At 40.9% G+C, this 26290-nt stretch overlaps 1 protein-coding gene across 1 annotated transcript in view; it reads left to right on the top strand.

Moving 5' to 3' along the window:
* The first annotated feature begins 792 nt into the window (after positions 1 to 792).
* TMEFF1 (transmembrane protein with EGF like and two follistatin like domains 1) overlaps positions 793 to 26290 on the top strand; it is a 119043-nt gene continuing 93545 nt past the window's right edge. The window contains exon 1 of the mRNA XM_064659144.1: positions 793 to 1286. Within this exon, the coding sequence (XP_064515214.1) occupies positions 1040 to 1286 (247 nt within the window). The 5' untranslated portion in view covers positions 793 to 1039. The remainder of the gene's footprint in view (positions 1287 to 26290) is intronic.

Here is a 26290-nt window from a genome sequence, read left to right as displayed (position 1 = left end):
AAAAAATCTCGTTGAATGTAAAGCATTGTCCTGTGTTTTCCCTATGTAAAAATGGTCACCGTGCTGTCAATTTACACAAAACTTTCAGTCACACAGATACATACTGCGGGTCTGCACTCAAGACACATGCCTAACACCCTGTATCTGTGCAGTGCTTCTGACCTCTGAAGGGTCTCCATGTAAAGGATTGGAAAACCCTTAGACAGTAAAAGCACTGTGTTACAAAAGTCACTGCCTTCACCGTAAACATATTTATTTATTTCCATCGGTACAAATGCTCCTGCTATACATGCTGGGCTTCCGTTCAGTAAGAATTAAACACATCTCTTACAATTCAGCAATAGCAGAGATGGTCCCTTTGCTTTCTTCCCCAGCCCCACTCACGCTGGCTTATTAGTGAAGAATAAATAAACCATCCCGGACAGCGACAAACGCTGTGCCAACGGCTCTCCTTCCTCGACGCCCCTGGGGAACCCTCTCTGCTTCATTCACCCATCAGTGCTATCCCCGCACGCCAGCCTCCGGTGCTCACCACCAGCCCTGCCCGACCTGGCGCCGCCCCGGGACCCCCCACTCGCTCCCCGCGGGGGCGGCCCCGCCGTGAAGGCGGGCGCTGCTTACCCTGCCCGCCGAGCGAGGAGAAGCCCCTCACCTCCCCTCCGGTCCCGGGGGAGGGGGCTGCCATCACGTGTACTTCCTCCCCCTTCTCTCTCTCTTCCTCCTCCTCCTCCTCCCCCTCCGCGGCGGCGGCAGCGGCAGCAGCAGCAGCAGCAGCCGCCTCTCGGCTCCGCTCCCTTTGTTGCAGGCGGAGCGGCGGCGCTGCCGGGCGCCGCGCACAAAGGAGCGCGGCCGGGGCGAGGCGGCAGCGCCGGCGGACAGGCGCGGAGCCCCCAGCCCCACCTCCGGGAACAGCCCTGCCCGTGCCCGGGCGGCGGCGGCGGCAGCGGGTCCGTGCGGCCGCTGCGGCGGGGATGCTGAAGGTGCGCTCCGGCGCGGCGGAGAAAGGAGGGTCCCCGGGCGGCGCCGCGGGCTCCGGTTGATGCTGCGGGCCTGCCACCGCCATCCCGCTGCCGCCGGCGCTGGTCCTCGGCCGCCCCTCGCCATGCTGGGAGAGAGCCCGACCGCCGCCCGGCCGCTCCTGCGGGCGGGACCCCCGCTGGCGCTGTGCTACACCTCGGCCCTCCTGGTTCTCGCCCTCTCCGCCCTGCCCGCCGGCCGCGCCTCCCATCCACTGCCCGGCTCCGAGTGCCAGGGCGGCGGCAAGGGGAAAGGCATCAACTGCTCAGGTAATGCCCCGCCGGCTCCCGCCCCGCGCCCATCCCTGCGGGCAGCCCACGCGTGCACGTGGAGGGAGGGCTGAGCGCGGCCCCCCCGCTCCGCCCGGCCCGGCCCGGCGCTGCGGGCGGCGGAAAACAAAGAAGCGGCGCCCGCCCCGGCCCCGGGTGCGGCGGGCCAGCTCCCCGGCCGGCGGGGGGATGCCCCTCTCCATCCTCTCCCAGCCGAAGGAAAGGGTTTTGCTGCCGCCTCTTGGCTTTTTTTGTTCCCCGCTGCCCCCCGCCGCGGTGCCGGCAGGTGCGCGCCGGCCGCCCCGGGGGCAGCCTGCAGCGCGCCCCCTCCTCTCCGTCCTCCTCCCCTCCGGTCCGGCCCCGTCCCCGTCCTGCCGCAGGCAGAGAGTGCGAGCCGGGCGGCAGCTGTGAGCGCAGCCCCGGACGGCGCTCACACGGGCTATTTCTCGGGTCTCACTCCTACTGTGTGCCCACAAAACCCAGGACAGCCTCTCCGTCCGTCCTTCTGCCGGCTGTTGTGTAGATTCACTCTGGATGAGGTGTCGGCAGCAAAATACCCTGATGTGCTCAAAATAAGCTTTTTAGTTTAGTTTTTTTTTTTTTCTGCTTTGTTTGCGTGACATATACATAATATACATATACGGTGGTATTGTAGGGTTGCAGTGTGTATGAATTGGTTCGGCATGGCAGCAGCACGTTTTCTTAGATCTTGAGAGATATGGTGGGTTTAAAGTAGAACCAAGTAAATACACACGACATAAAGTTTACAGTTTTTCAGAAAGACTCGTTTTTCTTCTAAAACTACTATCTACAAAAGGGAATTTATTTTTTTCCTCCAAAAAATGTCTGTGTATGCCTCCTCCTGCTTTTTAAAATGATAGGTTTATTCCACTGCACGGATCGCCAGCAAGAGCTGTGCAAAGTGCCTTCTCCAAGGTGATGAAGGTTTCTCACCCTGTGTGCAGAGCGCCCTGCTCCCATTGTCTTCAGTGGGATTGGAAGGCAATTTCCACACTGGAAGGAACTCTCAGTACCTGGCAGGATGAGGTCCACAAATTGTAAAACAGATTTCAAGAAATGAGTGAACGGAAGAGTGGTCTTCCTCCCAATTACATTTTACAATATGGATAATGCTGCTAAAGCGGGCTATCAAATTCACGGACCAACAAACTGTGGCGAAATGATTTTGCAATATAATAAATCTGCCATACGCTCTTGATATGCTCCTTTTTTCTTCATTTTACTCAGTTTAGATATATACTGTTTACTGTGTGATATCACAGTCCTACTGCTTTGCTGCTGCCTGACTTTTCATTCTATTTGTATGAATATGATGGTTATTTTTAAAGAGAGGTTAATAGGTTAATGTGTCACTGGCATTAGCGGCTTACCCGTTAGAGACATGTGGGTCATTAGACCATGGCATGTGCATAAATCAGTGAGATTAAATATGGGAGGCTGGTGAAATATGTGAGGAAGTTTCTAAGATGATGTGGAACACAGGGATACCATTATTTAGAAACCAACACAGAAAGAGAGCTTTCCAACCTGGAATTAGAAAACCGTATGCTGTATCGAAGGCATTCAGAATTATTCAGTTCTACTAAAAATAGGCAGAAACAAGTATATGTACTATATACATACTTGTGGCAGGCATTGTTTTTAGTGTAACTACAAAAACATGGAAAGAAAATTTCATTTAAAATGCAGTAGTCAGCTTCTGCTGTGTGTTAACTGTTTTGTGCAAAACTGCTGGGCTTCAGTTATCAACTTTAATTTTGAAAGAACTAACATCAACATACAATATCTGGGTCAGATTTTCCCCTCACTTACCTTTGCATAGCTTCATTAACTTTTACTGGAGAAGCTACTCCTTGAAAAAGATGTGTTTCCTGTAGGTTCACTTGGGACCAGATGTTGGCATTGGCACCTTTCTCAGTGGACTGCTACCATGTACATTGCTGTTTATAAAGAACACTACTCCTGCTTCTTCCAATGTTTGGACTCTCTAAATTACTTTCCATACTCAAAGAAGAAAAATTCTTCTCCTTTCCTTTGCTGTTTTATCATTTTTATATGAGCATCACTTTGACCTGCTGCCCTGAATAGTTTTTTACACTTCTTGAGAGGGTTCCTGGGCTTGTAGCATTTTATCATCACTAAATGATGTAGCTACCTGTATGTATTTGTTAATTCTTTTCAGAAATGCTCTTTTATTGCTACAGAATATGCTGCTTAATAAAGAGTTTGCTGTAGCAAAAGAACATTGCAAGGTGGAGGACACAGGCAGACAACATGAAAATTAAGATAAGCTTTTTCAGCCTTGATTGTGCTCCTTTGGCACATGCATTGCAGCTTGGCCTTTTGTTAAATTATGATATAATTGCATCATCCTTGGCCAAGGGAAGAACGTACGATCAAGTGATTAGAGAAGGAAATGGAGAATTAAGGTATATCTACAGTTAATTGACAATCTGGACTTGTATGTGTTTGTTCATCTGCCAATCTTTCCCCTGCTAAGCTAGGGAAATGAAATAGTCCCATTTTACCCAGAATAGGGTAAAAAACAGAGTCTTAGGTTGATGTTTTGGAGATGCTATATTATTCCCAGCACTGCCTGTAGTCTTGTTCTGTAACATTTCTGATACTTGCTGGCTGTCCATGAGCCAGGTGGCATGATGATTGCTGCTCTGCTCAAGGCTGTGAGATAGCTGTGAACTACAGGGAGTTATTGAGCATCCCATGTGTAAAGGTAAGTACAACACGTAGCTAGTTTGTGAGCTCCTAATCTGATGGTACTCTCCAGAGATGCCCACTGTATGTGGGCATCTTCGGTTTCAGTTTCAGTCTGGTTGAATCTTCAGTGTGAGATACGCTCCGGTCACCTGTGTGGCAGCCACAGGGGTTTGATCATAAGTGACCAGGTGCCGTGGATTTTGGTGGAAGCTACACAGACTCGATGAGAGATATTATTGCTCAGTGCCTTGGTTTGGGTCTGTACACCTGGGATTTTAATTAACAGGGATATGTTTCCGTGGATAAGCCTTTCGGCGTGCTGTTCCTTCATGTGATAAAATAGGCTTGTTTGGGACGATTCTGTGCTCCGCCTATGAGTCTCATAGGCTATGTGCTGTCCCCTTTTTTCTTAAGTTCTCTCTGAATGAATTGGGTAAAGATAAAGTTGTGTCAGAATAGCTTGTTGAGGATTGAATGAGGTCAAGGAAAAATTAAGGACGCCTCTTTTACAAAATTCCTCTTCTGAGGGGTATGAATGCACAGTCAACATATTTGAAATTGTAGATAAAAGTAGATGGAAATTAAAGATTAAGGAGAGGGAAGGGAATAGAGGGACAAAGTATCTATCCTGTGATAGGGTGATGGCTGAATCTATGATGAGGCGTTTATTGAGCATGGAAGTACAAGCTGTCCAAAAGCTTGCAAATTTTTAGCAAGAACAGAAGAGAAAGGTACAGTTGAATCATCCTTCAGCATTATCTCAACTTTCAATATGCTATGGAAACAGTAGAAAAAAGAGAGGAGGGAAGATGAGAACATGGTAAGCCAAGAGTACAACAAACATAAGCAAAATTCATGTGTTTCAATACTTTAAAATGTGGTAGGATGAGAAGGGAGGGGTAGACATCATCAGTAGGGCAAAGGCATCTGAAGGTTGAACAAGAGTGGGTCCTGAAGAGGGATGAGAGTGGAAGATACTGACTGGTACACAAGCAGAAAAGAGTAAGGAAGCACTATGAGAAAAGATAGAGGGGGAACAACTTAGAGAGGATGGACATGGGTGGCAATAACTGGCCACATCATATGCATGCCTTTTTCCATCGTGTGAACAGAGTTTTAGAGGAAGAAGAATTGGGAAGAGCACAGAAGGTGAGTGACATGAGCAATGTGAGATCCAGTTTAAATGCAGATACAGTGCATTTGTTTTCAGTACTTTCTTAAAAAACTTTGTGTCTGTCCTCCAGATCCTGTAGCAGGGATCCTCCAAGCTTACTATCACTGGCTACCTATATGTATGAGCTGCCTAAGATGGGGTCTCAAGCTACTCACGTCTGCTACATTTACACTGAGGTGAAGACTTAAGTTTATTACTGAGTTGGCCAAAATGAATTTTGTGTGCACTCTTTCTCTCTCTAGACTATTGCATTGTCTGAAGCTTAGGTCCAGGCTGTCCCTGCTGTGACAAGCAAGAGTGAACACAAGCATGTATCTCCGTTGGCCCAGTCCATGTGACAGATGTGAACACAGATTTGGGAGGATATAAACCTCAGGCACTGCTGCTCTCTGGAGCTCAGCCGTGGTTTCTGCCTGGGCCCAGTGGGGACTCTGAACCAGAATGAGTTGTGGCCTCAAGACTGGCTTTCATCTGTGCTTATCAGCTAGAACAGACATACCCTTTGTAGTTTTTGTTCAAATTAAGTGGGTGAGGGGTTTCGTTTGGTGTATCATTCTAAGTTACTAATTTATGCTAAAGATATGTAGCCATGTTGGAGAGAATGTAAGAACAAGGGGTGGAAAAGAGGTACAGGTTCAGGTAAATTGGCCCAACTATTTTAAGAAGTACATTTCTTTTTACATTTGCATAGATAAACTTGATCTGAAATGGTAGATGGGACTAGAATAATTGGTTATTTTATTTAGTATACTAGGAGTTATGTTCCAATAAATGAATTATAACATTTGAGCCAAATAAATATGATATGTGTTTGTGCGAGTTGAACTTATGAAGTAAATGATCTAAACTCAGGTTACATATCACTTTGAGAAACTATCATAAGGCATGAATATAAATCAACAATAAGTAAAAAGTAAAAGCAGTGATTAAAAAGAGAAATTAAAACTTGGACAGTAGCATGCACATATTTGTTTCTCTTTAATGTAATTGCCTAGACATGAAATGTCCTTGCAGTACAGATTCTTACACTGATTAAAGAACCAAAAGGTGATTAAAGAACCAAAAGGTAATTAAAGTAGAATTGAAAGTGTCAGAATAGCAGAAAATCATCTTGTAGTAGGTATCACTCCATCATTGTCACTAGTGGGAACTGGCAGTGTGATAGAGCAATTGAGGCTTGACTGAAGGGATTGGATTGAATCCATTTTCTTTATTGTTTTTTGAAAAGGGGAGAAGAGGAGCTGTGTTTGTTGTGGAAAATATTACTAAGAAAACATTCTTTCTGTACCAAGATTTTTCTGATAATTCCTATTAAGAGGAAAACAACAAGTCTGGCTCTTTTCTTGCTCTTGATGTAAGGATAAATATTTTATACTTATAGTTTGTCAGTTTTCTTCTAGAGTTGACAGTAGACTGGATAAAGAGGAGAGTTAATATTTACTTGGACTTGAAAAAAAGAAGGAAGCTGCAGTCAAGCACTTTGGGTAGGGAAGCACAAATGCAGAGAATCCCACCAATATCAACAGGAGGCTCAATTTACCTTTTTCCTGTAAAGAGATTATCACATTCCACCATTGATTCATCACCTGGAAGTGCTTGTGGCTTTTCTAGCCTGTGTTCAGACTTTGGTGAGTGTCCACAAAGCAGATAGTGGCAATAGTTTCGAGGATAACAGTAGCTGTAACATTTGTGGAAGGAAAAATGCTGAGCACTAGGCATGTTGAAAAAGGACCTATTCTTCTGATTCTAGACTACTGCATATCCTCCTTAATATGGTCCTTACAGATGCTGTGGAACAAAAGTGGAGATAAAGGACATGTTGGCATTATTGAGGTGAAAGCCTGTCTTTTTCTAAACAGAGTGTAATACTTGATAGAGCTTAAGACCAATGACATTCTTTATAGAATTGCTCTTAAAAAAATTGTTCTATCCCAAAATAGCTTTAGATAATAAGAAAATTATAATTAAATAGTATGCTGTAAACTAAATAGTCTCTTTAATTGCTGTAGTTTATTCCTAGATCATCTTGAAATTGTAACAGTTTAGAAATACAGAGAAATACAGGAAGAAAAAGAGAAAGAGTGTGAGAGTAGAGTTGTGTTTTGCGGAACTCCTGTGTAGAGAAGGGCTTGTTTGACTAAATTAGTCGATAGTAAATTGTATTTTATGATACCATTTCTTGGCAAAATGGGTCTTCTTTGTATGATATTTTTCTTCTACAAAAGGATAAGAAGGTACAGACAAAATCTGATTAGGTGTAAATTCAGCAATCAAAATTGTGATCTGATGAAATTAAAGTTTCCTGGAGATCCTGAAATCTGTCTATTTCTCTTGATGAACAGCTATGATGTATCTTTGGTTCTAATTTAGTTCACAGATGGCTTCAAGGGTATGTGAGATCAGAATTATTTAATCTTGTGTTATTAGGAAGGTGTCTAGCGGTACCATTAGTGGTTTAAATATTTGGGATTTATGGGTCATATGTTCTACTATTTATTTGCTTGTTTATTTAAAAAAAGAAGAAAATCAAGTCTTTTTTTCTCGTCAGGATTCTTGCCAGGGAACTTGTGTGTTCTGTGGAGCAAGATGCCAGTGAAAGTCTTTGCTAGATGAGTACCTAGAAGACTTCTGTTCTCACTGACCCAATTACATCCCCAGACCTGGCTGACTGGGAGCTGGGAGACAGACCAGGCTCTGCATGCATTTGCATATCTATTGATGTGAATTTCTCTGTTTTAAAAGAGCAATTTAATGTTATACTGATATCAGTGTTCAAATTCTTTTAAGTTGCTCTAAAGCTGCCTCATTGGTCATAGTGCTGTTTGTGAGGAGACAGTGTTTTACTAGCAAATCGGCATTTATTTTAGGATAATTTAAATTCTCAATATAGTAGACAATTTCTAAGGACTGAAAAGGCAGGACTTTTCTGATAATAGATTATGTGTTACAGGAACAGTGCTTAAAGGATCTGGTTTAAAATAAAATTAAATCCTTGTAATACCTCTCTTTTGATTTAGTATTATAAAAATAAATTTAGTTGCAATTACAGTCTTGAAACACCCATGTTATATAACCGTGTTCAAGCTGGCAGGATCTTCATCCATGGTTCAAACATAATGTTAATTAAGACGAGCAAGAAAACATGTTAAACTGAAAAGAAAGAAAATCGTGAATAAGACAGAACTGTCAGTAATTTTTCTGAAGTGACATGACTTGTCTTGGTAGCAGCTGAGTCCTCCCAACCTGTTTCTACCAGGCTGAGACCTCCCGCATATCTTAAATAGGTGTAAAACTCTCTGTACTTTCCTAAGATGCATAGAGCCTAAAGAAAGAACAGGTACAGTGTTGACAAACAGACAAAGGGGTGTTCAGGACATGAAGTGGTTCTTTTCAGGTCTTGTCTGGAGGCCAAAACGTCCTGAAATCTGGCTCTGCCAGGCCTCAAAGCTGTAGGCAGCCTCCTTCCAGCTGCCAGGCTTCCTGGCAGGCAACAGCCGGGTTCCTCAAGAGAAGGCCCTGGGGCATCTTCTCTTGCCTCACACTGATCTCACAGGATCCATGTGGAAGCAGATGGGGTGAATGGGGGCAGTCAGGCAAGCCAGAGAGTTGGATCTGTGCAAACTCTGGTTAATCTAGCCTTGATCACCATAGCATGTTCGAGTTGAACACAAAATGCTCAACTTTAGGGGCTCCAATTGCTTTACCCCAGATCCAGCCCTGACTATTTCCCAGACTGTCACATTCCCACCTACCTTCAGGAGTTTGACAAACGTCAGTGTTCACCTATGGCTGACAAAACCTTTATTTAAGAAGCGTTTTAGCCAGTCTCAGTTACTAACTGATGAGACCATTGCATGCGATGGTGAAAGAAGGAACACACAGCCCCCAGTGAAAACATGCTGTCACATGTACTTGCATATGACTATCGAAAACCTTCTATGAACACACATAATTTAGCAGTGGGTGAGAAAGTGTCCCATTGCTTAAACCTGAAGCGTATGGAGAAGTTTGTTGTACCTTAAAAGAGTTTTACTTGCTTTCCTACTCAGAGACGTTTCACATGCAGTTTCACATATGACTGCAAAGAATGAGCATTTGGATAAGCTTCATTTGCAGAAGTTGCTAAATTTCCTCTAAAATTTTAAACCAAACAAGAATCTTAACAAAAGCAACATAAAAGCTTGAGATATGGAATAGTTAAAGATGTTGGTGCATATGCAGAAAACGTCCAAAATAGTCTAGGCATTGACAATGAGTGAGTGCTTTTGAATTCTTGAGAGTGTTCATAAACCACACGAACAAGATATAAAGTCTTTAGTTGGTTGATGGAGATGGCTGAAACAGTGTTTTCAACAGGTATTTCCATAGAAAATTTGATAAAAAAATGTAGCTGGATAGCAGTTTGTTGCTTTAAAATTCAGGAAGCGTTGATCTAATGAAATGTTTACATTTTGCTAATTAGTATTGACTCTGATTGTGTGCTGCCTCTATCTGATCCCTCTGGGAGAGACAGAGGTCAATGTGTTGTGCCAAATGGGTTCTCTAGGGCAGCAGAGAGCAGCAGAAAATCTTTAGGCTAAAGAAAGGTACCCCCCTGTTCCCCCCAAGCGATATAGCCATGTGCAGTGGTGGTCAGATGAACAGTTCCTTTCCTAAAGCACCACGTTCCTCCTGCAGCTTTCTTGTCATCCTCCATCTCTCACGAAGTTTGCCTAGACAATTCTGTGAGGCAGAGTTCTTTTTCCCTGTCTTGATTGGAAGTATAATTTTATTGATGTATCATTTCAGGGTTATAAAAGTGAAAATAAAATAGGCAGGCTCCTCTTGAGGTTATAGAATTGTTTTGTCATATAAAACGTGGGTTGGGAAGGCAATTTATTTCACTGTATTTCTTCTTTATTTTGACTGGGAAGGATGTCCTTTTCTTCACTTGCACAGGTGTTTACACCTTCACAAAAGTAGTTAAATGTGTTTGAAGTGTGCAAAATTGGTTCTGTGCTGTAAGAAAAACTCATTTTCATGTGAGAAACTAGTGGCTATGGTAGGGATAAAACAAAAATTTTGGCTAGAAAACACAAAGAACAGATACCTATTTTTTTTCTTTTTTTGCTAACGAGAAGAGGTTTATTTTTATCTCAGTGCTCTGTGCTAAAACCTCTGTCTGCAATTTAGAAGAGTTATCCAGGTGAGAGAACACAACCTCCACATTTGCAAGTGATATTTATGCTGCTGACTGAACAAACAAAGAGGATCACTGGAACCAGACTCCGAATTTGAGTGTTTTGGATGATTTATCTACCAGATGGTAAATGCAGTCCAATGTAAAAAATCAGTCTGGGAGCAGGGAATCAATCATTCAGCACACTGATCAGCAAAGGGATTTGGGTGTTATAGCAGAAAAATTAATGAGCTGGCAATCCACTGCAGAGCAGCATTAAAACAAAAGATACTACACTGTAATAAAAGAGTCCTCACCCAGAAGACAAAAGAGATGAACATCCTGCTTTATTAGACACTTGGTAAACCTAATCTAAAACAGTGTATTAGATATCAAACCCCTTATATTATTCAAACATAATGATTCAAAAATTCAGTATCGAAATGTGGAAATCAGAGTTAATTTAGGAAAGTGAAGTTTTTCACTGCTTTCACAGTTCTTTCCCAAATATATAGGCTCTTCTGTCATGGGAATTACTTACTACTATTCTATATTATGTCAATTGATATTTCTATGCTATTTAAAGTCACTCTACAGTGCGTTCAGAATTACCTAATGAAAAATTAGAAGATACTAACTTTATCCCATAATTACATCTTTCTTTAAAATGCCTGAAAATGTGTCCCTAGCCCCTGTCAGTTACTTAGGCTACAAGAGATCAAAATAGCTTTACCACCAAGAGCTCTTCGTGACTTTTCTCTGATTTTTCTTGGGAAGCATTGGGTCTCCATGTAGAAAAGACTAAGAAAAGGTGGCTCCTGTCCCAATTTCCACTTTTAAGGTGTTTGTTTTGTTTTTTTTTTTAATTATTCTAAGGATTAGGTGTGGGATAGACTGTTTGGAAAATGACACTGTGTACACTATGACACTGCATCTGCAGGGAAGAAGGGCAGCAGCAAGATCTGGCCATGCTGGTGTGAGATCACTTGTCACAGGTGGAAAATCTGTCTGTGGGTCCTCTCTCCAGCCTAAGGCAGCAATGCACTTTGTGACTGCAGGCAGCTGAAAGAAAGAGGTTGGAAAATATCTCTTTTGTACTGTAGAAAGCTACCTGAATCTCTTCTTGTGTGTCCTCTGTGAGTAAATGCTTTTATTTTTCAAAACAGCCAAGGAGCTAGGAGACCTTTCAGCCATACTATCCTCTGATTTTGGCCTTTTCTTATTTGTTTTGGTTTTTTTCTTTGGGGTGAGAATTGGTAGGTTGATAAACAGCTAGCAAAGCACACACGAAAAATCTCATGTATATCCTGCAAATATGATGCCCAAATTGTCTTTCAATTTCTTAGTATTTCTTCTGGAATCACTTAAAAATAAAAAAGATTTCTACAAACAGAGGGGAAAGGAGCTGATGGTCTGACTACCTAAACAGTAGAGTGAAGCCCACTACCTACAGAGTGGGAAGTGCTAACCACTACTTAAAATCAACAGGAGCTCCTAGATCATGGTCCCTGTGAAAATCAGATTTCTCTATGCAAAGAGTAAGGGGTAAGAACCTGTAAATATTAGTCTCATAGAGCCCTGTAGATTAGAGGTGTTAGAAACAATCATTTTCCATTGTCTTGCAGCCAAGCCTGTACCAACCTGGTGGACTCGATTGCCTACATTTCTCCAAGCCACAGAGACATGTTTATACCCAGTTCAGCCTGGGTGTAAATGGGAACTGTACCTCAGTAAGTGTTTGTGTATCTCAGGACTGAAATTGGCCTTTTATGTCATTTCAGAGGTGTGGGTGTGAGACAAAGGGCAGAATTCAGTCATGCATATTTACATGTGTGTGTGTGTGTGGGGGGGGGAATTTCCTACTATATTTATATGAATATTTGTGCTGGCTAAATTTTTTCTGCCATTTTGGGTGTGCACAACACTTTTAAAGACAGCTGATCAAGGCTGTGAACTGAGTGTGGCTCTGGCCCTGCATTCAAACAGAAAACATGGATTAAATTCAGATTAGGACTGACACAAGGTCTATCAGTGCCCCAGCAACGAGATGATTCAGAGCAGGGATGATAATGCATCTGATGGCCCTCCTCACCCTGTCCCCGTGGCCTGACTGGCCATACCTGGGGGGAGAATGGGGTTCTGCTCCTTGCTTACTTGGCCAGCTGTTTGAGCACCTGGCAAAGTCAAGATGTCCTTTGCAGCATCTGGGCAAGGGCAGAATGGCAGCCAGCAAATCCAGGTTCCTTGATTCTCTGCTGTCCACCAGGTAATAACAGCTAATTTATGGCAATTAGGAAGTCTCCCTCAACAGCTGTAAACTGACACCAGGTGTATTTTGGCAGAGTGTCCACTAGCTGTGCTCCTTGGCCCCAGAACCATCGGGAAGGCAACTTGTGAGCTCTCTAATCCGAGGTTACATTTGCCGAGGGAATCCCCAGCGGGGAACCGTGAATAATTTCCACCTGCTTCGTGCTGTGTGAGTGGCATGATGGGAACAGGGAGAGATGGATGAATATGTTGAAGAAGAGGTGGCCCCCTGTCTGCCCTTTAAATAAGGCTTGTTTCTTACTCTGAAATGCTGGGCATTGCAGGTCTAGTGGCTTTGTTCGGCTTGCCAGTGTAGTGAGCTGCAGAGATGCCGTCAGCTCCGAGTGAGCTGGACTTCCATCAGTTCTCTGCAAACCTGGTGGCTCTACCAGCCCTGTGCCAGACATCGTTGTTAGAGGCTATGAAGCAGGAGAGCATGCCTTGCTCTGTAGATGCCATGCTGTAGCCCGACTATAAACTCCCAGCCCCTGAAAATCCGTCCCAGGCTGGCGAAGTGGCTTATCAGGTGCTCTGGGAATTGTATTTCTCCTTGTGTTTCAGTATGGATAAACGAGCAGGCTGAGAGGAATTATTAGCTATAGATTAATCTGACAGGAATGTGTACGGGAGAAAAATGTTATTTCAGTAAGCTGAGCAGTAATTTGTGTGTTTTTTTTTTTTTTTGAAATCTAATACAGTTGTTAAAGTTTGAAAGGAAAGGAACTGACTGCTCAGGTCCTTCCTGGCTTCTGTAAGTTACTGGAATTACCAGAACTCATTAAGAAACCTAAATGATCAAGCAGGGGCTTGTTTGTTTGTTTTCTCCCTGTGACTTTTATGTGGCTGGTTATTTTGTTTCTTTTCCAGGGGTTTTCTGACTGTTTAATTACAGTTTTCAAAAGTAGCCCTAAATAGCATAGTGTATGGGTGTTTGGAGGAGAGAGTTTCTGCAAACCTAATTATGCTCCAGCACCATTCATACTGCTAATGTTTCAGGGATATTACCCAAGAGTTAATTTATTTCCTTCTTCTGTGTACAAAATAGGAATCTAATACTATTTTTACAAAGTCTTGTGTATCGTAAGAATGCACCACAATGATTTTTTAATTTATAGATCTGCTAAAGGATTTTCAATGAGACTGAACTGCAAGAGGAAACTGAGGGTTTTGTATTAATTTGGAAACTATGAGATTTAACTGTTAGATTTTAATCTCTTGCATGGAAAATACTCTCTCGTTGGCATTAGCTTCTATTTAGTATTCTGAAAATGAAAAGGTACTTAGTCTTTTGGAATCAGTAACCACTTAGGATATTTTTATAAATTCTTGATTTCGATGTAGACTGGCAGGATCTGTGGGGACCCAGTGGTATGGTTCCCTATAATTAAGTTTTGAAGTATATCCCTGTTGTTTCCTTCTAGAAAAAGCCTGTAGCTTTAGAACATTCAATGCTGGCATTAAAATCTTTCAGACTGCAACAACCTTTAAATTTTTTTTGTTGGATAAGTCACTTGTTTAAATAAGTTGATGTTTCATTTCCTATATCTAGCTAAGTTCTGCAACTTTGAAATAGGTATTTCTTTCTGTTCTTGTAAAGAGGAAGGTAGCATTCTCACAAAAGAGCTGTCATATATGCTGACTGTCATGCTAACAATGTGTCATCCACATGGCTGGGGGAGATCTGCCGTGGCATTGAGCCTCCTTGGTCACTATTTCTGCACTCAGGCCTACTTTTCATGATCACGTATTTCATTCTTATTAACTCCACTATATACTATTTGCTTAACTGTATTTTACCAATGGAATTTAAAACTTTGTTAAAAATATATTAAAGAGACATTAGGGACATTACTGTAAATATTCTTACAGTAATTTTGCTCTTATAATTTCTGTTTTCAGAACCTCAGGAACATAACCAATAACTTTTTTGGATAAGTTTTCAAAGATCTCTAAAACTTACTCATGGTCCAGACTAGCCTGAAAACTGCTTGACACTTCTTTTTGATGTTAATTAGACTTTAAGTCTGGGTGATAACTTGTATGTTAGGAAAATTGTGGATTAGGATACTTAGATTTTTTAAATTGAACTTGATATATTCAATGAACAGCTTCCACTGCTGTGAATTATTGCATCCCACTTGACTTGCTTTGAGGAAGAAAAGCATCCAGATGATGAGAAATGCCCAATTAGTGAACATGTCTGGAAAATCTGATTTGAGAAACTCATCTAGCATTGCACAAGAACATAAAAATTACATTTGCTCAAATAACATTAATTCAGGAATCTTCTTGTTTCTGAGCACTTGATTTGTGCTTTTATTATGGCTTTGCTTAACATATGTTTCTTCAGAAAAAGGAACAATCCTCCCAACTAAGCCGGGGAAAATACAGACATTTTTTAGGATGGACTGTGAGGAAGACTAAAATCATTATATCCTACCAGAGACCTCTCACTTGAATTAATGGCATAATGGATACCATTGAAAGTAGTTCTGCTCTGTCAACCAGCCACCTGAAAAACAGACATGGAATTTTTCTATTTATTTACTGAAAAGCAAAGACCTGGCAACCCTGGGCTCTCTCTCCAGGCCTGGGATCCTGTGTTTTCCAATGGCTGTTTTTTAACTATCCTTGCCTCTTCCACTCTGTGGTGTCTCTTCTCTGTCTTTCCTTGTGGTCTTCTTTCTGTACCTGCCAAGTCTTTTTCCTTCACAGTCAGTTCTCAGCTTTTTACTTGTACTGTTTTCATCTCTCGGGCAAGGAAACCACTGAGCCCATATGAATATGACATGTATGACAAATATACAAGTTTACTGGCTCTGATTTTTGGTGCTGAAGCCACAGCTCACCTGGAACACCATGAAAAAAGAGTGCATGAAAGGGGGAACCTGTGACCAATTTTGCTGGTGGTGTGTAACAGATACACCTCTTATAGGTTTATCTATATAGGTTTAAGGTTTTTACCTTAAAATTTCAGGTGCATTGGATATATTCTCACATAGAAGAATACAATGGTCTGAGCCTTAGCAATCATACCTCCTTCACTACACCTTGTACCTCAGCTCCTGAATGCAAACATGGGAAAGCTCAAACACCATAATGGTGTGGTTGCAATTTTGTTTTTAGAAGAAAACAAACAACCCAACAAAACACTGTATGTCCCTCAATTCCATTCTTAAAAAGTACACAGCTGGAAATTTTCTATGAAAACAATGAGCCTGCATGCTATAAGCAACTTAAAACTTGATCTTATGATGGAAAATGTTATATGTCGTTAACTGAAAACAAGAGCAGTTCCCAGCTCTGTGTATTATTGCAACTTTAGAGATAGCAAGTTGCATTAAAACAAAGAACTCCACATTTGCTTGAGAAGCTGTTCAGAAGTTAGGAAATGCCAGCATTTTGGACTATGAGGTTCATTTTCTCAAGTAAGTCAAATATCCTCGTTTTCATGGGCATGTTTATGAGATTCCTTCCCAGCTTATCCTGCAGAAGCTCTGTACAGCTTTTTCTTTCAGGGTCAGTAAGACTGTTATATTTCTTTCTATGAAAGGGAAAATAATACAAATGAAACAAGTATTTATTCTCTCTATCTCTTAGAAAAATCAGCTGAATAATATCATTAGATGACTCTGGAAAACACTTTTGCAGAGCAGGAAGGGAAGTTATAGTGTTCAGTTTTGGGGGGTGGGTTGCTTTTGGTTTTTAAATGTGACAGAAATACCAATTCAAGGTATGGTTTTGTGAGAGGGGTTATTGAGGGTTGACCTTGCCCAGGGTTTCACGCTGTTGCTACTGGCTGTGTATCCCATCACAGACCTTGTCCTACTTCAGCCTTCAATGTACCCCACTCTTAAATGGGTCCCCTCGCTAAAATGTGCAGAGCTCTAGTGCAGCAAAAAGTGGGTATTTTCTTAGTGTTATTTCTTAGTTCTTAGTGTCACCATCTCTGGAGGTGTTCAAGAAATGACTGAACGTGGCTGTGGTCTAGTTGACAAGGTGGAGATCGGTCAAAGGCTGGACTCAACAGTCATGGAGATCTTTTCCAACTTAAATGATTCTGTGATTTTGTGACAAGTACTAGATGTGAGAGGGTCACGAGGTCGAGAACAGGAAGAGATTGCAAGGAGATGTGAGTCCTTGTCCCTCTTGGCACCAGTGAACTGCCTGCAAACCATGCCCTTGCTGCACTTGGAGAAGGTCCTGTACCAGGAACTCCTGCCAATGCTTTGCTGTTCAGCCAGTGGAGCAGTGTGAACTCCAGAGGTTAACCAAAGAGGAAGATAAAAGTTTCAGAAAAATGTTTGTACCTCTTTGCTTGGCTAGTGAGGCCATATATATATTTTACATGGAATAATTTTTGAGTGAATTCTTGGTGTTTCTCCACAAACACACGTCATATAGTGAAACTTGAATGTCTCCCTTACTAGAGCCATAAATACATCTTATGCCATAGATTTTCATCACAACCCTGAAATGATGAATTTTAGTGTTTCTCTTTCTGCAAAATGGGCAGGAATCTTGTGGAGTAAAGAACTGATCTTCCTCAAAACAGGAAGTAGTGTGTGGTGCACGGTCAGATTGCCAGGGAGATTTTCTGCAGGTTTCCAGCATAATTGAAGTCTATCAGACAGAAAAGGTTTGTTCCTTTTCAGAGTCTTACATAGCCAGCGTAGAAGCACTGCGTATGATTCATTTTCTTGTTTAATTTGCCTTGTTCTTCATGTTACACTTCACTAAATATATTTACTTTTATTTCTGCCATTCCACATGACAGAATCTATCTGCACGAAACAAATTTTAACTGCAAGAAAGGTATTATGGACACAGAGTGAAACAGCAAAAGATGAGGCAGGAATCTAATGCAAGATTTTAAGCACTGTCATACCCAAAAATGAGGAGCAATTAAACTTCTTATTCCACTAAAAAACTTGAAACCTGTAAAGTAATATGGTAGCGTAATGGGAAGCATCTCTTAATGGGCTTATCCAGTTATTACAAGTTAAAAGCCGTTGCATGTTTGGCTAACAAAATACTGGGAATACATTATCATTAAATGGCAGTGCTGATGCAGTTACAACAATAACAATATACATAAACCTCACAAAACTATTAAATTTACTGTACCTTCTTTGAGTAGCAAAAAAGCAAAGAAAACAAGACACAGCTGTAGGGAGAAAAAAACCCACAGGATTAAACCAAGAAAGCATGGTAGCTAACAAAAAAAAGAGCATTCACCTTGAATGCACAAAACAATGCCAAACAAACCAAAACATAAACCTTTTATCTCAGAGGAATCCTCTTTTTCTGAGTTAGTGTCTCTGGAAACATGCTTGGTGGGAGATTTTAATCACCTAATCAAGCAAGTAACAGAAACATTAATGATTTCTAACCTGCTGAAACTCGTTGTCTCTCAGGGTCTGCTTCATCACCTGAGCTTACAAGATCTGCATCTTCCAGCTTGGCTCATGATCACAAACCCCAAGGAAAAAAGGCTATTTCTGAGAGAGCTGTGTGAATCCTCTCCACTTAAGCAAGACAGTTGATTTGAGTCATTGTATAAAATATACAGGGTGTTTTTTTCCCCTTTGTGTTTATGGAAGCAGTCTTGCTAGGCACTGGACAGTAGGGAAACTGAGGACACAATGGCTGTATCATCCTTCTACTCCTGCCCTTCCTTGCAACGTGATGTCACCTGTGTGTTGGCCCTTCGTATCTTCTGTCTGAGCACAGGCCACGGATGAAGGTGTTCAAGGGTACATGCCTCTACTGTAGCTGGCTGCCTATGGCATGTCAAGTCAATGAGCCTTTTGAGCCTGGCAGTGCAGCCAGCTTGTAGCCAATCTGTCCATCCCACCTACATTTCCTTAGCTTAAAAAGGAGGCTGCTGTGGGAGATGGTATCACAAGTCTAAATATATTGCACCTCTACTGCTTTCTCTTCAGACTCTTCCTTCGTGGAAGAGAGTGAGGGAGTCAGCCATGATTTTCACTTCTAAAATCCCTGCTGGCTGCTCCTACTAGTCATCTTCTCCTGTCTTTGAAGATGGACTACAGGAGGATGTTCACCTGGGGCTGAGGTGTGACTGACCCGCTGATTGTTCCCTGGGTTCCCCTTCATTGCTTGCCCTTCCATAAAGATGGGAATAATGTTAGCCTTTTCCTGATTGACAACAGCTTCACAATCATATCAGTCAACTCTGTCAGATCCTTGGGTGAAACCTGTCCTGATGGATCTGAACGTACCTGGTTTCCTCTAAGCAGTCTGTCTTAATTGCTGCTTGGCTGTTGGCTGGCCCTCTGTGTTCTGAAAGAGGTTTATGGTTGCTGGGACTTGGGAGCAGGCTTTGTCTATGAAGACTTGTAAGAAAGGACACTGAGTGGTACAGCCTCTTCTTTGATTCCTGTTACTTGTCTCTTCCCCATTCATCAGCAGACTCACATCTTTCCTGACCTTCCCCTTGCAAATAGCATTGTGGTAGAATAGTTTCTTTTTAACCTAAATGTCCCTTGCTAGCTCCAGCTGGGCTTTTGCCTTCCTTTCTTTGTGCCAGAGTGCCCAGGCAATGCTTTTGTTCTCCTCTTGTCTTGCCTATCTTTGTTTACACTTGTGTGCTCCCTTTTTGTATTTTCAGTTCATTAAGACTCTTTTCAGCCAAGCGGGCATGCTGCCAGAAAGGTGAAGTCGAGAGGGAACAGTCAGAGCCACCGAAAGGTGCACTTGTGAAAAATACAGCGGGTGAATAACTTCTCTAAAGGTTTAGGCCGATGAGGGTAGAGAGTTTAAAATAAGACATAGCAGTGTCTGTCTTTGTCCGGGAAAAGGACGTTGACTGAAAAGAGATGAGGGTAGGTGAAATATCAGACTGTTTGTCCTGCTTTTCAGTAAATTTTTCATTTCACGCTAAACTTCATATTACTGCAGCCACATTGCTACCAAACCAGCTGTGCACAATTCGCTGTGTGGAGTCAAAAGTGGACAGGCCAGCAGGAAAGTAATGAAAGCAGAGAGTTTTCCTAGGAAATTAAATAGTTGTGTGTGTCGATGTAGGAAGAGTCTGCTGAAGGTCAGTGTGTACAGGAGTTTGGAGTGGGCAATTGGTGGGGTATCAGAAGACGTGGCAGGGTGGCAGGTGAGGAAAGCTGTTCCTCAGAGAAAAGGAGTTTGAAGATTAAAAGATCAGAGGGAAGAGTTTGTTGTTAAGTCTGGATCAAGAGACTGAGACAGGCTAAAACAAATGAGAAGGGAACAGTCTTCAATCAGAAGTGAATGAAGATTAAAATTGCTTTAGTTCAAGGCAAAAGTTGAAGAAAGAGGAAGATGCAAATATAGGAACAGAAGAAATAGTAAAAAGGGATTTGGAGACATCAGTTTGGAAAGAGAGCAAAAATCTTGCTGGCCTCAAACAACGGAGAAAGCATGGGGTAAGAACAGGAACTTCTTTCTAGCTGTTGGGGAGCAAAACTGGATCAGGAGAGAAGAGGCAGTGGGTGGCTGGGAGGCAGGAGGCAGTGAGGAGGGCACAGTGCTGAGACTGTGGCAGGAGAGGTTTTAGGCAGCAGCTAGGGTGTTGGACAAGCAAGTGGAGAAAGGGTGTTAAGTGAGAGAGAAGGCAATAAGGGATGATATTGCATCTAGCTGAGGAATTGGCTGAGAGAAAAAGTAAATAATTAGGAAGGAGAAACATGTTGAAGGTTCCTGAAAAAAACCCTCCTACATCAGGAAGCGGGAGAGGGGAAATCAGTTAATCAAAAATGTAATTCCTTTCTTCTTTTTTTTCCGTCTTTCTTAAAAACCCAGAAAACCAAAGCTTCTCCCTGCTAGTGTATATCTATCTAAATCCTCTTATCAGTTATTGTGGTTTCCCACTAGAAACATATATATATATATTTCTCTATTTAATAGGCCATGAGGAAAAATGACAGATTAAGCCTCTAATACTGAAAATATGCACATGCTTAATTCTGCAGTCATGTACTTATGTTCTTAGCTGTTTTGTTAGATCAGAGCTGGAGTGCTCAGCTGCTTTAAATATTGAAAATGAAGATGCTTTCAAAAGGATTTAAAGCTATTTCAGACTTAACAGATTTGGATATTAGATCAAGAATACTTAAAAAATACCCCACCCCATTTGCTGTGATATCTTTATACAACAATAAATTCCATATATTTATCATTCATGAGATTTTTCAAAGCTGAAATTACTTACTTAATGTTTATTATTACCTTTGAAAAGTCTCCTAATTAATTTCAGAAAAATATATTCAAAGTATATTCAAGTCAGAAATTAAATTAAGACACAGATGATGGTGGACCTAATACTCAGTGACTGGATGAAGTCTTCAAATTTAAACTGGCCAGGCATGTTTCTGGCTTGGAATCAGAAATATGGAATATGCACAAACTGGGGGTTTTTCTATGTTTATAGTTCATATCTAATTCATTCAAAACATCTGATTAATGATTTTTGATGGAGATTTTTCATTGGAACATTTAGTTGTCCTTTCTAGTTAAAAAGAAATTATGTTGTTAGGATTTTCTGAGCATACTCTGATTTTATTCCTAGAGTTCCATATTAAAATGAACAAGGTTGATATGACAGAAGTTTCTAAACTCTTTTAGAGGCCATTCTACTTAAAAAAATTCAATTCATTTTTGCATTATTTTCTTAGATATTGCAGACTTTTGAGGAAGAAAGTTAGATTGGTGACAAAGAAACTGTGTCCTTTTTTCCTCTGATAAATATTGTTTATAAATATGTTTATAAATGTTATATTTTTGTCCCATAGTCTCTGTGAAGAAATGATGGTACAAGTTTATCTCTGTGACTTAGAAAAATGTCTTATTCCTCTTTTACGTAGTTGTTATCCAACATAAATGTTATGTTATTACACTGTCAGAGCTTAATGTTTACATGCTGATCTTCATTACATTTTATCTTGGCGATAGCAAGGGCTTTTGTGATGAAATTTAGTATCCTGATTTTAGATTCTTAAATCATTATGTTTCCCTACAGGTGGATTTTTTTAATATTTAAAATTATATTATAACATTTAAATATGCAAGTTGTTTTTGAAATATTTACTGTAATTTCTACGTGTTACAGTATTTTCACAAAATTGACATTACTTTCTGTCCAGGTCTTAAAACGTAAGGGGCTCATAATTAAATGCTCTTGTTATTGTTTTGTGTTTTGATTTGGTCACTTAGTAGAAACAAAATGCCTTGTTGCATAGTAGAAGTGTAAGAGAATGCATGTTCTGGAGAAAAACTGGTTGGATAAAAAGTGATGAAAATAAAGGTTTCTGTTTGAACCAAGACCCTTTTGTGAAAGCTAATTTTTACAGCTATATTTGAAAAAGATATGTTAGATACAGGAGGCACAGTTATCGGTTCTTCAGACACAAGGAAAATGCAGTGTCCTGGTGTGCTGTCACAGAAGCAACACCAGTCAGTGACTGATTAATCATAAAGTCTTGTAGCTGAATGTTTCTCCCTTGAATGCCTCCACCAGACTGAAAAAGAACCTGATAGTTCTGGAAAAACTTTGCTGTTCCATCCTGGAAGCAGAGAGGAAGACAATGTTCTAATGAGTGTCTGTTTTTCTTTCTATAGCAGAAGGCCACCTGTGTCCTACTCTGCTCCCATAATTCATACTCCACACTGTGAGGAAGACAAAACAAATGCTCTGTTGGTGTGCTTATAGTGTACATACAGTGATTTTTTTGTTAAGGTTGTCCAGTCCATGAGACAACATGATTCAAGTTGTTTGACATTTGGACAGTGTTTGGGTTTGACTGAGCTGTCTGATGGATAAATAACATAGTGGATTAGTGCTGGACAGAGGGCATGTGCATTATGTATGTATATAATTTTTGAAAGGTTGGATAAAACATGGCTTTGTGCCTATAAAGGCGCGTTCCCCATGTAATGTGCTCCGGTAACAATACACTAGAGTTGCAATAGTTTTACTAGTGTACTAATGCTAACAGTATTCTGCTAGTATGCCAGCAGAATTATTCTGGTAGAAACAGTATACATTCTTGAGCAAGAATATTTCTGGCAATATCTCTCTTTGGGAGAAATGGTTTTGCAACCCTCGGGAGACAGCTCATTGCTGAATTCAGCCACTATCCCATCCTCTGGCAGGTGCCCTGTGCATCAGAAAGATGCCAACATTTCCAGCTTCTCACAGTGGACACGAGTTCAGAAACTTCTTGTGCAGTCCATGGCTTTCTTGATCTTTCCTGATCTGGTAGATCTTTGTGCTTTTTTTGTGTGTGTCCGTCTTGCTTTTAGCCACCCTTTCCCTCTCTGAGATTCTTCTTACAGAGAGCCTTCTCCTTGTCATCTCTTCGCCTCTTCAGGTTTGTGATATTTCATTATTTCATAACAAGCTTATGGACAGAAAAGATAAAGGCAGCCCTTCCGCCTCATTTTGTTCTTCCTATGTGTTGCTGTGACAAGCCCACAGACATGGTATTTGAGTACCTGTCTACTGGACATTAAATGAAATGATAGCATTTGTCATGTAGGATCCTTCCCTTTTCTCTCTCCATCTCCTTGGGAAAATTGGATGCTGATTATATTGATATCCTTAATGAGTTTATTAGTGAAGCAGAAGTTTAAAAAACTGGAAAAATGCAAACAGGGTAAAAATTGGAGGACCAGGTATGTCAAGACCATAAAACTGTGTGAGGCACAGTACAAACCCTCTCAGCAGGAGATGTAGCACCGTGACAGGACGTGGAGTGTGCTGTCTGATTCTAAGGACCATCACAAACACCATCACTGGATATGCAAGGGACAATGCATTTGCTAATATTTGTGTGTTCAGGCATGATCTATGTTTGACCGTCGTCTTCCTCCATCAAAACTCACATCTTCCAGGAGATCTTTGTGCTTTATAATAATTTCTGTTATTCTACATTTTTTTTGCTTTTTTCATCTGCACAGAAGTTGGCTTTCTTGTGGGAGAATAAAGACCTTTTACTGTTCATGAATTACATCAGAAACATTTTTTCCTCCCTGTGTTTAGCTGAAAGTGACCCTGTAATCAGGATAGCACAAGAATTTCCAGCACAATTTTATTTCTCAGTGTCTGGAACAGCAGGGGGAAGACACACTCAGTGTGTCCTTGTCCAAGAAGCATGCTTGGTCCAGGATGAATGAAAAAACAAAGTTATGATTTAATCCATCAGTTGCATCCAGTGTTGCTTTCAGCTGTTCTGGATGCTGCTTTTAGTCCTGCTGCTAAAGCTCAAGGTTACTTGAGTCATTTTTACTGACATCCCCTTATGCCCTCTCTGAAATATGTGAAGTATGTGAAGGTACTCACAGCAGACAGCAGATATTGATTGTGGGTGTATGGGGAGGATATTTGGACAGATTTTCAGAGCTGGTTGTCCACCCCATCCATATCCAAGTTCCCTGAGCATGTTTGATGTGTGAGCAGATAAACATTGCATCTCTCCCTCTTTTTGCTCCAGACCTCAGAGAGGTCCAGAGAAATTTGACTCACTGTTTAGATCCGCTCTGGAAAACATCATTTGGGTAGCCTCATCTTGGAGACGCAGACTACTAATTATGGAGGTGGTGTGGTTCCCCATGCTCCGCACTGTTACAAGTGTAATAGACTCTGTGTGCAACAGTAGGAGAGCAGATTCCTCCGTGCTTTAAGTCCAGTTTCAGTGAGGATTTTAGCAATGAGTTTGGCAGGTTTTCCTACTGTTTCCAACGAAAACTAAAGAGTTCCTGTTCCTACACTTTAAGTGCTCTGCCAGTGCAGAATAGTGCCTCCGCATTCCCAAAGGGCTAAATTGGTAGACATGTACACCCTGAAGCCTGTTCTCTAACAGGGCCTTGTATATCCTGCTGCTCTACCCAAAACCATCACCTTGCCTCCAGACAACAAAAATCACAGTTCTTCCATTTTTCAGTATCCTTTTCGGGGGTGGTAGAATTACCAGAGGAGATAGATTTCAAAGATAAGTTTGGATTAAAATATAATACTTTAAAATAAAAACATTCAGTATTTTAATACTTCATGTTGTGATGTGAGATTTAGATGTTATTGTCTACATTTTTTGCAAAGTACTAAACTTGCTTTGATAGCATGGAGAAGAAAAAAAAGACACTGCAATCTGTAAGTTTAATTGTATTGTGGCAAATGTCCACAAAGGATTTGTGTAAAAAATGTTATTGGCTTAGCAAGAAATGCAAATACTTTATTTAGAACAAAATGGTAATTAAAAACAAACAAACCCTTACTAGATCAAAATACTTATCAGATCAATTTACTAATATGTGTAGTAAAGCATACTTTTTTCCCCTAACTCTTCCTTGTAATGTTACTATTATTACATAATATAATAAATGGCCAATCTCCTAACTACTTTTGGAGAAAATGTATTTTTACAGAACTTACATGGCACAGCAGTCCTGTGAACTTATATTTATGGAATGATTAACATATAGTACCAGTTGATATAAATCATTGTGTCTGATATATAAATATTAGATTAATTCACTTGTCAACAGACTATGTGGAAGCATACTGATGGAATGATACACTGCAAGTTGTGTTAAATGCGTGATTACACCAATTTTTGTATTGTAAATAGCATACGAAGCATTTTTATAAGGCATTTGGATTTCAAATGACTTTGTAAAAATAATTATTTGTGGAAAAAGAGGGTTTTTCTGTCTCTGAAGGTCTGTTTACTATTATTTTGTTATTTTATATCTTTAAAGGCAAATTCAAAAGGGAATTTGAAAGATTTTGTGTATTTCTTCCACCTTAGTCTCTCACTGAGGATAATATTTTAAAGCTGGATTTTTACACGTAGTCTGTTAAATATAGTCACTGAAAATATACTGAGAAATGGAAACATAGCATTATTGCAGAGTTGCAGAATTCTGCAAATAATAGCATTTGAATATTTGAATATTGAACAGCTTTTATGTAAGGTATGATGGCTGGTTTACAAACGTGAGCTGTAGTTAAACTCATTTGAAGCACATGGGTGTGTGTATTACCTTTTTTAAGCCAGGAGAAATTGCAATTTTAAATCATCACAAAATGTAAAATGGGAGGGAAAAATCATCTGAAATGCAATTTTAAGGCCAAAAGGGACTGTTATGAGCATGTAGCCTAACCTCTTCATGTGCGTGGTGTAGACTTCCATCCAGTAATTCCCATATAAAATTCCATAATTTCTGTCTGAGCTAAAATGTGGCTTTTAGGAATACATCCTGAAATTGATTTTTGAAGACTTGAAAAGTCTGAGTATCTACCAGTCCTCAGGTATGTTGTCTCAGTGGTTAGTTCTCCTCAGTGTGAAATCTACTTCACATTGCGGCTTTGAATTCTTCAAGATTCTGCTTCCAGCAGCCAAGCCTCATCGTTCTTTTGTTTCCTAAATTAAAGTGCTCTCTACTGTCAGGAGCCATATTTTTGCTGAGGTATTTGTATACAGCATCATCAGCTTCTGAGTTTCAAGCTGAGAGAGAGTTTGCTAGAGCTTGATGCCAGGAATCACATAGCCTGCTTCCAAATCACTGATACACAACTTGCATCTGTAAGTTGTCCTCAATGTCTTTGAATGTGTTGTAGGTGTTGTCCCAAGC

Source organism: Pseudopipra pipra, chromosome 1, assembly GCF_036250125.1.
Source record: "Pseudopipra pipra isolate bDixPip1 chromosome 1, bDixPip1.hap1, whole genome shotgun sequence".
Lineage (NCBI taxonomy): Eukaryota > Metazoa > Chordata > Aves > Passeriformes > Pipridae > Pseudopipra > Pseudopipra pipra.
The sequence above is the reverse complement of the archived record's forward strand: the minus strand, read 5'-3'. Positions and strand labels throughout refer to the sequence as shown.